Below are 14,203 nucleotides of genomic sequence, written 5' to 3'. Positions count from 1 at the left end.
AGCAATTTATAAAATATTAAAAACTTAAGTTTCACTTTTACCTTAAAGTTATCATAAAAAATAAACTAATTTGCAAAAAAAGAAGGTCATAACCGCCTGAAAAGGAAACACAGCTTTGCTAAGACTTAAGAACTGGGGGAAAGAGGGCACAATTAAAGCCTTATACTAATAATATTAATAGACTTGCACTCTTTGTTCAACTCAAAACTAATACAAATGCAAATTTTCAGGAGGGAAGACTTACTCCATAAATTAGTTTCAACTGAGGATCTCTAAGACCTTGCACCTACTGGTCCTATATACCCTGAAGGAGCTAAAAGCCTTTGTGAAGAAGTAAGCTGATTTTCTATTTTAAAATTCCTTTCTGGAATCATTAAAGCAATACAGAAGAAGATGTCTCATACAATAGTACGAAGGAGGCAAAGAGATCATCTCTAACACAGGGTCATCAAAGTCACACTCAAAGAAACTTTTTTAAGCTAGCTCCTGCCTCAGCAAAGCTTCTCTCCACTAATGATACTCACACGAACACCAGTGCTGGAGCACATGAAATACCTCATACACCCTAATTATTTATTTTCACAGTATACAAGTATAGCAGAGCACCTTGCTCTTCCCATTCTACAGAAGAAGACAACCACAAAATATTCCAGCTTAAAACACTTTCAGAGTATTTCTACATATTTTTACTCTTAACTCGCTTTTTGCCTGTTAATTTTAGTATTTAATTAAGTATCTTGCTGGTCTTGGGGTTAATCCTAGAAAGTTTTAAGTACACACACAGCTGCTCCTCCCCATACAGTTTTCTGGCAATGTATACAGTTGTAAATGTTTCAGAGACTGCATTTCTTATAATGATAGGCCTTTCAGATAAGGATGTGTGAGAATATAATAATAACCACAAAATTATTACAAAATGCATCTAATCAGACAAAATGAGTTTGTACTTGTACTTAAAAATTAAACCTACTTATTGACTCACTTCTACAAACAGGTTCTTATCCCTCCTCCCTCCACACACACAGGAGAGGGAATTATGCATGAAACAGTCAAGGCAAAACACAACTACCACCAAGTGTGTGAGATTACTCTCACAGTTTTATAATATTCAGTATTGTATGCTTTTTTCCCTGTTGATATTTCACACTGTCTAAATACAATTGCTTAAAAAATGTATTATTTGCAGTAAATAGTTTAGAAAGAAATTTATGCATTTTGGAAAAGGCTACTCAAGCAAAGTCCATCCTTCCCACAAGGAACACTAAGACAAAGCTCAGACTTTTAGGGCATTTCAAAAGCATTAGCCTTTAAACCTATGTGTTAAAGAGCTATGTGTCAAATGTGCAGTCATTCTCCATTCCTCAGGCTGTTTCTAAGAAATAGCTTAAGATTCTTCTCTGAAAAAAAGCCATGGATTTGCATTGCCTCCTGGATGAAATACTACTACCAAAAAAGTATGTGATGCCTGGAGCAGTGCCAGCACAGACCCAGCAGAGGACACAGCTCCTTCCATGTGCAGTCAGGGTCCTGCTCCCCTTACACGACTCCTTCATCCTCCATCAGACAGAGCAGCCTTTACTATCAGTTAATTCACATCAACAACATCCACAGCTTTTTTGGTGCCTAACGCATGCTCCAAAAACCAAATAAAAGAGAGGTAGTGGTAGTTTTTCTACCAAATGCTCCCATGCATGTCTTCAGCTCTTGAACGTATTCTCAGTATACATAAGCATATACATTGTCGGACCAATTTTCCTGTGGTTTTCATCTTACATACATTGTAAATGTGATGCTCAGCTGTTTCTTTACCACCACAAGTGTCTCACACTTTGCCTGCACATCTAAATACTGCTCAGCAGCCATCTAGGTTATGCTGCTGCTGGAGCACCAGGCTGTGATGCTGCTTCCTGACGGGTGCACGCTGGCTTGCTCCGTTAGGCGAGGACACCGAGCAGTTGCGCAGTATTTTATTTTAAAATGCTGTACAAGCATTAACTAATCTGCCCAGTGCCCTGCGAGGGAGGTGAGTATAACTCTCTCCTATTTCACAGATGAAGAAACAGACAGTTTAAGTGATTTGCCCCAGGCCACACAGCGCGGCAGCGGACAGCTGGGATTACCGTGACGCTCCGGCCCCGTGTCCCCAGCCAGTCTGCTGGGCTGCTCACACCTCCCCTGCCACAGGAAAACCAGGGCTCCTTCCTGCCTGGCCAAAGCAGAGACCTTCCCTTGGTCAGGCTCCTCAGCAAAGAGGGGGTCCCCTGGAAAAAGGGTCACGCACCTAACTGCAGAGCAAGCTCAGGTCTCGTGTTTTGAACTTGCCACAGCACACTCTAAAAGCTTCCAACAGAATTCAGTGAATTTTGAAACATACAGCAACTAGAGAGGAACAAGTCACTACAAACTACAGGGGTTTTTATTAATTGAGACCCCCATAAAAATACTGGTAGAGTAAGAGAGGTTCCACAGTCTCCTCCTCTTACTACCCCGTGGTTTAAGCTTCTTAGAGCCTTTTAAGACGGATTGAACCAGAGGCTGTTGTCCAACTTTGTCACATCCAATAATCTGAGCAAAGTCTGACATGGCTTTCAGGTGAACCCGTGTAGTTCCTATTTACATGTCTCAGCTAAACCACTTGGAAAGATAGTTCAGTGCCACAGCCTCCCAGGACCTCTGGGACTGTTCTCCTGGACCACCAAAAGGAAAAGGTATTTCATATTTACAGGCAGCAAGATTTCTTTACATTTAGATCATTTTTTCCCAGGTCCTTTACTAGTCTGAAAGGGCTTGACTGGATTTCCTTATACCATTAGTCATTTCTAAGAAGCAGCCCTCTGCTCGCTACAAATACACTGGCAGAGGAAAAAAAATAATTGGGGAGCACATTTCATATTGTTGAAATGAAGTCCAGCGAAGCCAGATTTTACACGACATGACAACGTACTAATGCCAAACTGACACAAATTCTCATCTATGCGTTTTGGCTTTAATGGGTTAATTAGCTTGGCTGGATACAAATTTTAATTATCTGAGTTTGACATTAATGTCCTTGGAGTGTTGTCTATAAGGATTTGGGGAATCATAGACATTATTTTAGTTACTTCTGGAAACTGTGTGTTACACTGGGATTTAAATAGTAAGAACAGACAAGAATAGTGAGAACAGGTTGATCTATTTTGAAAAGTCAGACTCTGTGAAACAGGACAAACTGAAACAAAGCTGAAGCCTAAAGTACCTGGTCTTCAGGAGAGTCTCATGGATATAACATAGGAAATATCTCCTCTGAGGATAGGTGATAGCACAGAAATTTTAAGATTAAGTGTAACAAAGAATTCTGTATGCAACTGAGATTTAGAGTAAAGATCTTCTTGGTGTCTAACACAGCTCCTCATGTAGAAGATAACCAATCTTAAACACAGTTATTTATACACAGAGTGTTGATACAGGCAGGGAACAACCACCTACCTCAGTTACTGACAGTGGCTCAGTTCCTCCAGTGAGAGGACCAGGAGTTACAACCTGAAGGCAGAACCTCAGTAGTTCATACTCTCACCATGGAAGTTATGAGTATTTTAAGTGCATTATTTTCTTACTTTATAGGGTCTGCATAAGTAGATCAATCACCTGAGGATTATTGAATGTATTTTCAATAAATATATATTAAATCAGCAACAGAATTTTTTGTAGCCAATACTTTTCCAGCAAACTATCACAGGTTACTTGAAACAAGTAAGAAAAAAGAAAGCAGTATCTACTAGAAGCTTTTCAAAACACCTTGTCTGTTCTTCTGTTCTTTTCTGTTCATTTTTCTAGAAATGGATTTAAGAGTGAAAAGAGAATCCTGATGACTTTTTGTAAATATGGATTTAAGCTCTCTTTTTGCTTGCAACAAGACATGTAAATTCATTCCTTATAAAAGCAATTGCACCAGTTCTTTAAAATGCAATCCAACCCTTTGTGCAGCAGCTTTTCACCCTTTAAAGACAATCTTCATTCTGTTTTCTATGTTCCCTTGGTACCAAAACCAAAGTCATTTGGATTTTCTTCTGTAAAAATTTGTACAGGCAATTTGGCTTTAGGAACACTAAGTAAATGCAATGCATTTCTCTTTTAGGTTCACACACCTATGTAATTGCTAGAATTATCTGAATACATTTAAATTCCTCCTAAATGAAGGAGGGTGGCATTCAGACAACTCCTCTGTTGCCCAGTAAGAATCATAAAAAAGGTAAGGGCTTATTTGAATCACAGTATGGAACTTAGAGAAAGGAGTCTATTCTCCTTACTTTGTTCCAGTGTGTTCTGGTTAAAATACCCAGACTGTGGTCCTGTGAGAAGCCAAACACCTCCAGGGAACTGCAGAGCAAATTTAGAGCACTTAGCACTGCATCGAATCACCTCCTAACTGAACAAGGGTAAGGAAGCAACTGAGGGAGGTTATCAAACTAAGAAGTGATAATCACAAAAAATTGTAAAAAAAAAAAAAGTTTAAAAGCACAGTGGAACAGAATTCTCTGCTGTGCAGAAAAAGAGCAGAAAAATGTATTTTTTTTAACACAAAAAAGCAAAAGCTGGATCTTTTTGCAGCACTGCCTGCACTTTTTGTTCTCAACCCCAAAAATTGTGAGTAGATGAGTTAGTGTTACATTATTTAGAATATCAGGGAAGATATTTTTACCCTTGGATAAAACATTAAAACCTCTAAAGGCCTCACTCATTCACAGATGGGAAATGGAAAGCCTTCCTATCACGTGTTTTGGAGACAAAACCTTTTTTTCTGGAAATGCTGATAAGGAACAAATTCAAACTGGTCCTCATCCACCCGGATCATCTCATTAAAACAATGGTATCTTTTAAACCCTGTATCCTGAGCTATCGGTCAATTTTGATTGACACAAATATTTGTATTAGGGGTTACACACTGCAATTTACAATTGGGGACTATCACAATACTGTATGTTAATGTAATCAGTATTTTCATTTCATGAATTCATTTGCAGCATGACACTGCAAGGGTATTCTTACATATACTGAAGACACAATTGCTAAGTAGTTCAACAATTCTCCTTTAAGTGGGATTTTTTTTTTTATCTGATAAATTTTTAACACAATAAAACCACTCCTCGTTCTGTGTGCATGCTTTAATTTCCCACCTTTTAAAATGTTTAGACACTTGGAATACCTAGCATGAATTAATCCACAATATCCACAAATATTTACAAGAAAAATCTATTTAATTTCTTTCTATAGTAACTACCACAGGGACTATTGTAATGAAAAATTTCCCATCTTAAAGAATTAATGCGATTACTGATATAGAGAAGAAATGTAATTTATATCATCACAAACACGTAAAAGATATAATCCCATATTCACAAAAAGAATCTTTATTCCCTCTTTGAATTCTGAGACAATACAGTCTTGCCTTGAGGAGAACAGAAATATTATGAAGTACCTTAAGCAAGATAATTGTAGGAGAAAAAAAGTACAATTGCATTATTGTTGTGCTAAACTGTGACATACTTAAAAAGCTAATTTCTTTTATTTTAATGGAATTTGGTGTGCATATCCTTTAATCTACTTCACTATTTCTTCACATTTTTACACACAAACACATGTGTGAAGTGTTTCCCATTATCTGTATTACCTGGTTTAACGAACTGCAGTGAATTTAAAACAATTAAAAATATACTTGGCAATTCTATAAACTTCAATCTATTTATTAACTATTATGGAACTAACTAAATACCCAGAATGTCACAAAAATGCACAGCAAATTAAAGACCTACTGCAACTCAAACATTATTCAAGGAGACACGATCAATATTTGATGAAAAAGTAACATTTGACATGAGTGACTGTCCCAAATTTTACCAAATACATTTCAACCAATCACAGTGCTGAACAATTTGCATCCAAATCAAAAGCTAAGCAAACAGAAATGTATCCCCAAAATAGGACTTTTTACAGCTATGTCAGCTAAAGTGCATTTAAAATTCAGTACAGTCACCCTTCAATTATTCCTTTCAATTAAATAAATTTTAACCAAGAAATTAATCTACTGTGGCTGGGCATTTCTCTATTCCACAGAAGCAAACATTTTTTCACTCATTCTCTTTTAAAAAGCAAATTTAACAAAACTACTAAGACAAAAAGGATGACCTAATTAGTACTAAGTAATATTTAAAGCTCTTATATATAGTACACTCTTATTGCTACTCCTAACTTCCATGGCTTTATCCTCAGTGATATTGTTTGATTTATCTGGCACTACTGCTGCTTAAGCATGCAAATTCACATCCTCCATTCTTGTATGCACTCAACATACACAGGAGGAGTCAAACTGTAAAGAAAATGTCCTGTGAGCTTTGATTCAATTACCTGTAAGGCACTGGGGTGCTCCAAGCCAGCAGGGACAGCCCTGGTGACCAGAGCTCTCCAACACAGACCCACACGTGAGCCAAAGGCTAGAAGGAAAACTCCCAGAACTAGCAAGGGAGAACATCCAGAACTGTTCTAGGAATCTCTTACCCCTTTCTACCTGACAGACAGTCCCCCTCGACAGCCTGAACCCTGAACAGATGCTTTCCCACTCCTCACCATTCAGCAGAGCAAGACACGAGAGACAATGTGCAATGAAAATGTCCTGTGTTTATTTCCTTACAGTCCTAACTCCTGCTAAAGCACTGAATTACTAGGGCTGTACTAATTAAGTTTGTTTCAGTTATCTGAACAGATCTGACCAGCTAAAAAACACCCATCTAAATTAAACAGAGTAATATTGGATAAAAAAATATAGGTCACTGAAGAAACAAGCCATCAACAAATACAGGCAGGTTTATTTTAGCACGAGCCTCTCTTTGCTCTGTTCAGCCCCCAATTCCTATATATCAAAGCCTTTAAGTACACACTGGCCTTAAACACATGCTTAAAAAAGCTTTGCCCTGTTAGGACCTTGCCTGGCACGCAGGACGCTGGGGACTGCTGGCAGTGTAATCCCCTGCAGTAGCCTGCCCTCTTTTTCCAGTGTGTGTGACCTACTCTTGGAATTCATGTCCAAAACAAAAAGATTATGTACAAAAATCAAATCCCATTGTGTCAGTGTGATGATAATGCCCAATGCACAGCACCCTGTGAACTATGCTCCCAAAAGGCCACTGAAAGCAGCAGTCACACCTGGGACAGTACCTGCAGTGCAATAAACACACCAAAGAGACTTTAAACTAACACTTTCCAAACATCAGTCCTGCAAATTTGTGCCACAAGCAGCCAATTCATATTACATAGCAATGGCCTACAGGTCTTACATATGTGTAGCTTTCTTCCTTAGAACAAACTAATAAAATCTCTAATATTCTCTAAGTTGCATTCATTTAGCATGAAAATGGTTTAAAGAGTTTAAGTCAGTTGTATTTTTTAAGGGACAAGTGTATCTAGGAAAGAAGTAACCCTTTTTCAGAATCATATGTACTAATATGTTTTTTACCATCTAAAACTGAGAACAGTCCTTAAAAAAAAAGTTTTTAGTTAATACCAGTGTTTTGGAGCCTCCCACTGGCAGCCATCACACAGCTGAAGTGAACTATCAGCTGAATGGAGGGTTTATATCCAGCATCAATGACTATTTTGCTTTGAAAGAAATTAGTATTTCTGAGTTCATATTTTAAATGCAATTTAAAAGATCATAAAGAAAAGAATCCAGCATTTATTGTGTGTCTCCCAGCAGACTACTTAATGTTCAAACACCTACTATGCAAAGGTCAAACGATTTCACTGAATGTAACGGTGACAAAAGTATTCTGCAGCACTGAAAAAATATCAGATGATCAAAGAAAAAGATCTGGACCCGAGATCTCACAAGAGTCACAATAAATAATGTAGATTCAGTTCACTAAGAAAGAAAATTGCAAAGCTGTGTCAGGAGAACCAGATTAAGATAATAGGTAAAATACAAATTACATACTTTTGGCAATGCTCTTCATAAAGGAGTATTTTAAAGTAATACAGAAAATGGATTCTTATTAAAAAATCCTCAACTCTTTCTACATTAATACTGCCTGCACAGAATTGGAAAAAAAAGCTTATTCAGATGGGAAACCTCTAAGGTATTCTGCTGCAGGCAGCAACATGGATAGGTGCAGTCAAACAAAAATCCAGTGAAAATAGTTGTGGTAGTTGTAAGACACACAGAGCAAAGCTGCAGTGAGCACCCACTGAGGAATGGGACAGGTTACAGGTAAACCAGAATGAAAAAAATCAGCTCAAATGCTTGTCTGAAGCTAACAAAGGCTAACAGGCACCAATTTATTTTCCATTTTGTTGTGCTTTTTTTCCTTGATATTTACATCAAATATTTTAGGTTCTCCTTCTATCAACCATAAACAAGTTCCAAAGTGCACCATGCATAGCTCTTGCTCTGGTCCTGGCTCTTCAAAGCCAAGATCTCAACAGCAGCTACAAAGAGCTGGAAACCAACCCAGGAATTGCCTATCTGCCATTGTGGTGGGTTTCTATGTAACTGAATTTGGTGGTGATCAACTGCACTGGATCTGGGGAGATCCAGGAGATCCCTCCACACCACAGGAACATCAAGGGAAGGAGGTAGAAATGCAGCTGAGCAGCAAGTATAAAAACCAACAAGCAGGAGCAAAGTATGTGCAGAGAGAGGGAAAAAAATTGAAAACTACATGGCCAAAAAAAAAAAAGAAACCAACAACAACCAGAACACAGGACAAGGCAGCAAAGAAATAAGAAACAGAAAAAGGGAACAAAATATAGGGAATAAGGTAACTAAGAGCAAAAGCACAAGGCAGTGTCCACTTCTCCTCTTTCTGGAAGAGAATATATCATTTTTTACATTAAAAAAAGTGAAAGGGGGTTTTTAGTTAGGTTTCTTTTCCTAATTAGACATATCCAATCATGTCTCAAGCAAGGATGAAAGATGAAGTGCTAAGCTAATATTACACCTGAATGGAACTTCTGTTTGTGAGCTCACAAAAAGAAAAAAAAGAACAGCGTAGATACCACTAATTTTATATATTAATACAAGGTAGATAATTTCACCTACTAAATTATGTTCAGAAACATACATACGTTTTTTTCTGTGCTCAACCAGCTCAATGGCCTGCTTTGCTGAGCATTTGGAAAACCAGTTGTCCCCCAGCAGAACAGTGATCTCATTGGTGCGGACAAGCCTTCCTGGCATGAAGGCAAGAGGACCAAAAGGAACCTGTCAAAGACACAGACATCACTAATGAAAATAAACCTCTGGCAGTCACACATGTCTTAAGTTCCTTTAAAAAGCAAAACACAGATTTTAGAAAAATAAAAATTCTACAGCAGCTCTTTAGTGAATAGCCCATCATAAATATTCAAATTTTCAGATCCATTTGAATTTATACTGTACTTAGAAAATCTGAAAACTTGAATTTCACCAGACAATTTGTTTTGTGACACAGAACTATAGTACAGTTGAATGCTTACTTGCAAACCAAAATAAATTCACTTCATCTGAACATACAAACCTTGATAATACAAATTATTTGAGTTATATGCAGACTACGTTCATTTCCTAGTAAAAGCCAGATTAGCTTTGCTAAAATTTTTAAAAATATTTAAATAGGTATGATCAACTCAAAGATGAGCTGGTCTTCTCAGAATCTGTCTTGCTAATAGTAAGTACCCATAAACTCCAGTGTGAAACACTGGGGCTCCCTGCAGGACCACAGACAGTGTTTAATCTCACTCTGCTGGGTCATTCACCACGCTGCAAACCTCAACCTTCCAGGGATGCTCCACAAGCAGCTCTCACTCTCTAACTGCTCTCCAGGCACAAGAGATAAAAGCAGGACATTTCAGGCAGGAAATCACATTTCAGAACTTCACATCTGCTTTCTAAAATGTGAATCCTCTGTTTTAAAATACATTGCAACATCCAGGACACTGGTTTTATGATTTAAGACATCTTCTACTACCCAAATTTTACAGGCAGTGCTTGGGCAAGTCCTCTGGGTGAGGAGGAGCCTTGGCCACCCCTGCCCTGGCACTCTGACCCCCAGCCCACTGCCACCTGCCTGGCTGCCTGTGGGCTTCAATCGTGAAGAAATTCAGAAACCAAAATCAAATTGATCTAAAATGGAGGTGGCATAAAGCACACATCCACATCAAGTCTCTCTCTTTTTGGGGTAAAAAGAGATCTATCTCAGATTATTTGTATCAGCTCCCTCTATTTTACTCCTTTCTCCTCAGAACAGCCACTTGCTTTCTCACTGTTTGTGCTGAAGCAGAGCACTGGGCCTAGTGGATCTGTTTCCCTGGAAAGCAATCTTCCCCCTCTTCCATATCCAGGAGGGTCCCAGTGCTGGAAACAGCTCTCCAGCAGGCAGGACCCTGACACTAAGACCATGCAGAATGAGCTTTTCCTACATGTGTGCCCTCCCTGACTTGGTTTTAAAGTAGCAGACAGCATGAGTTGCCTGTTCACTCTTCCCCCAAAATGATGAAAGCAAAATTAAGCAAAATTAAAAGCATATGAAAATATTTGGCTAACAGGATAGGAACTGTTTCTATATATTTAAAGTAACAGATGTGAGTTAACATTGTTGCTTCAACTAAGAATAAGCACTATCTAGCTGTCTTTAAAAATAGGAGAGTTTATGCTTTGAAACAACACAATCTTTATGTTTTACATCACGTGGCCACACATACGCACATGAGAAATGGACTACACACAAAATCCAGAGCTGTATCACCAGCACAGCAAAGGGAAACCCTCCCTTTTCCCACATGGTGAAGTGTACTCCAACACTGTCTTACTAAAAACCCAAGTCTGTATCTAAGCCAGGCTGCCAAGGAAGGCAGCAGTCAGGCACTGAGTGCTGAAATCAGCCACTCAGGTATGTGCAGTACAACTGCCCTGCCTTCAAGGATGTATCTTGAGTTGAACCTGAGAAAGGAAGAGGAAAAAAGAGAAAGAGAAGCCAATTTGTTTAAAATTTTAGTGAGTGCAAGCCAACAGGGCAAATTTTACACAGGGAGCTAGCTGTGCAGTTGTTAGGGAAGATTCAGAGCACCAGAAAAGATCGCTATGTCAATGGGAAGATTGGTGGAACGAAAATTAGCAGCACCTTTTTATGTAAAAATCAATGTTCTAGGGTTTATTTCCATGAATCAGGAAATACTACAGCCACTTGCTTCTCAGGAAACGACTAAGTACCATAATTCAGTCATAATTATCGTTTTCTATACAATAGATTTACATATCAAACATGTCAGGTTTTGTGTTAAGCATTTATGTCATCAGCTTTCAGTTGTCAGTAACACTGTAATTTATAATGGATTTCAAAGAAAAGAGAAAGAAACAAAAGCAAAGGTTTAACTATTATCATAATAAATGTAACATTACTACTGGCAAACCTGACTAACACCTCACCCCCAGTGCAGGCAGCCCAGGTTTTGACAGTTTTAGCCCATTTTCCTGTGTGACCTCTGCCAGGTACATACCATGACATCGTAGGACAACTTGTCAGGCAATGTCTGGAGTCGCTCCTGAAGAGCCTCATAATCACTCTCCACCTTCTTCCTGTTGACAAATTCAAGTTGGTTCAATTTCACAGCTAAAGTAAAGAGTTAATGGTTTTCTGCTAGTAAATCAAAAACACACCAAAAATACAGAAAAATTAACTGTTTTACTCTAACACATACAGCTGACAGATTAATAACTCATTTCTAAGAGACATGCAATGACAAACATAATAGCTAGATTATTTTCTAATAATGTGTATTAAGATAGGTAAATGATTATTTTAGATTGTGCGTGTCTTGCTCAGAATTAGAATTTTTCATGGTGCAAAGAAGCAGTTCTTTCAATACAATTTGGAGTATCTCACTCCATGTTGAAGCCCAAGTTATAACACCATCAATATTTAGAAAAAGAACTGAAAATACAGTTTATGCTTTGTAAGAGGCAAATTCTTCAAATACTCATTTGTAATACAGAGCTCATATATTGACCTTGGTTTGAACTGACATAAATGAGCAAAATTTTAATTAATTCTGATTTTCCCATGAACTTTGTATTCCTATCAAGAGTCAACGCTCCTGAAAGATGGCTCAACCACCAGGAGTCTGTCACATCTTCAAGCATCCCTTCTGATACTTATCTAAATTGTAAATAAGGCTCATGCTACGTATTGCTACCCAGGAGAGAAATGGTTTGGTGAACTGGGACAAGGAATTCATTCCCATGGCAGACACCTGGCTTTTCATAGGACTTTACAAGAAACAGTGGTTCAGTGGCTGCAGGGATTTTACTGTGTGCAAAACAAGCAACTGCAGTCCCTCTAAAAAAAAGCCTTTTTTTGTAAAGGCATTCTTAAATACTTAAATTTGTCTGGAAAAAGTCTTTTAATAGATGCCTGCCATTCTAAAGATGGTCAGAAATCAGCTCCTCCATGAAGTAGCTGGCATATAAATGTCAGGTTTGATGATATTGTTTACTTGTACTTCAAAACAATAAACATATATATGGTAGTAAATTCTGCAATAAAAGGCAACTGAAAGCACAGAGCAGCACACTTAACAACGCTGACCCAAGATGCAAATTACAGTTTTTCTGAGGATGATTCAGGAAAGCAATCTATAAATGTGCTGAAAAATGAATGTCATAGTTGATAACACAACTCTCAAAATATTACCATTGATTTTCTTAGATTCATAAGCAGAGTGAAATCTTTTTCAGCATTCATTTTGAAAAATTATCTCATACTCTTATATTTGACTCATTTGCTTCACAGTTGAACTCAGGTGTAACCACCCTACTTTATACCTATTTTAAGTTGTTGAACTTATCCTGAGAAAAAGAATTTAGGTTTTTATGCCACTTGGACATTAAAACCATATTCCACAGAACTGAATTACAAAAGATGCCTGCTGCTGCTTTGCTCTGACAGCACATTTCTCCCAGACATTTTAGGCAGGCCTTTCTGTCCATTGCCCACATAAGAGTGAAAACATAATTCACTTCCTTCAAAGAAGAAGGACAAACTCATGAATCTTAGCAAAATGTACTGAGATGTTTTGGGGGAGGAAGGAATATAATGAAAACTTGGTGTCAACAATAACAATCAATTACTTAATGCTATTTACAGAACCCAGCCTTCGCCCCCAGAGATCTGGATTTGAGAAATGGACTCCAAGCAGCCACTGAAAAACAAGGCCTGGCACATGTCTCAAATGCGGGACAGGACTCCATGGGAAGAGCCTGGCATGAAAATCCCCCATACACAGCAGGATTAAACATTTCCATCATTTCATAGCTGAAAGTCACTCAACATTTCTTCATCAACCTGAAAAGAAGACACTAAGGTCTGACTGCTGTGTGTTACTGAATAATCTGATCAGGGTTCAGGAGAAATCACTTGCTACAGTATCTGTGCTACTTTAGAAGCAAAGCATCCTGATTTTTGTACTGGGACAGCTGCCCTTTGCTGAGCAAACCTTCACCATGGCAATCTCTAAAAGTGGGGTCACATCCTCAAATGGGGTCATGCAGATAAAGAAAATTTAAACTGATCATTTTAAATAATTGGCCTCAAACAGCATTCCTTAAGGAAGGAATCTCTCTCTTCATGTACAGCTGATGCTTTCTCAAGCACTGGGGTGGGCCAGTGCTACAGTCAGCCACAACAGGCAATGAAGAACCAAAGGGAACAGGGAGGAAGAATACTGGGACACCAGCTCTGAGCATGTCCCTAGAAGGGAAATGCATGTCTAGCTACTAATCCCATACCCAACCCATTATTGGATTTATGGCTTTAGAAATATACTTCAAAAAGTGCACTGAAAAATGGACAAGAAAATAATTTAATGGAAATATACTGAAGCTGAGCATTTTAAGACCTTATTGTTATTCACCCAATTCTATTTCACATCCTTCTGTGTCACTGACTACTTAAAAGGTCTTATATGAACACATTATTCAGCTGAAACAAGAGCACTCAGCTCTTGCACAATCATGATCTAAGAAAGAGTAGTAAATTTTAAAAAAATTTAATAAATATTGTATGGATGCTATACAAGCTTCTTTTCTATATTAAAAAAAATCAGTAAGTTATTTTTTTCATTAGAGGTTCTGTGGCCAAAACCCCTAAGTTCATGGGGTCATTGAAGAGTTTACATAAAAGCAAACACAGGAGCAACTCCT

General features: G+C 38.1%; 1 protein-coding gene across 2 annotated transcripts in view; it reads right to left on the bottom strand.

Annotated features, from left to right (window-relative positions):
• URI1 (URI1 prefoldin like chaperone) overlaps positions 1-14,203 on the bottom strand; it is a 40,766-nt gene that overhangs the window by 13,777 nt on the left and 12,786 nt on the right. For both annotated transcript variants that reach the window (XM_064386597.1, XM_064386598.1), the window contains exons 3-4: positions 11,503-11,581; positions 9,094-9,229 (exon numbers count right to left, since the gene is read on the bottom strand). In XM_064386597.1, coding sequence (XP_064242667.1) covers positions 9,094-9,229; positions 11,503-11,581 — 215 coding nt within the window. The remainder of the gene's footprint in view (positions 1-9,093; positions 9,230-11,502; positions 11,582-14,203) is intronic.

The sequence above is a fragment of the Passer domesticus genome, chromosome 12, assembly GCF_036417665.1.
Source record: "Passer domesticus isolate bPasDom1 chromosome 12, bPasDom1.hap1, whole genome shotgun sequence".
NCBI lineage: Eukaryota > Metazoa > Chordata > Aves > Passeriformes > Passeridae > Passer > Passer domesticus.
Note: the sequence above shows the minus strand (reverse complement) of the source record. Positions and strands in the feature narration are given on the sequence as shown.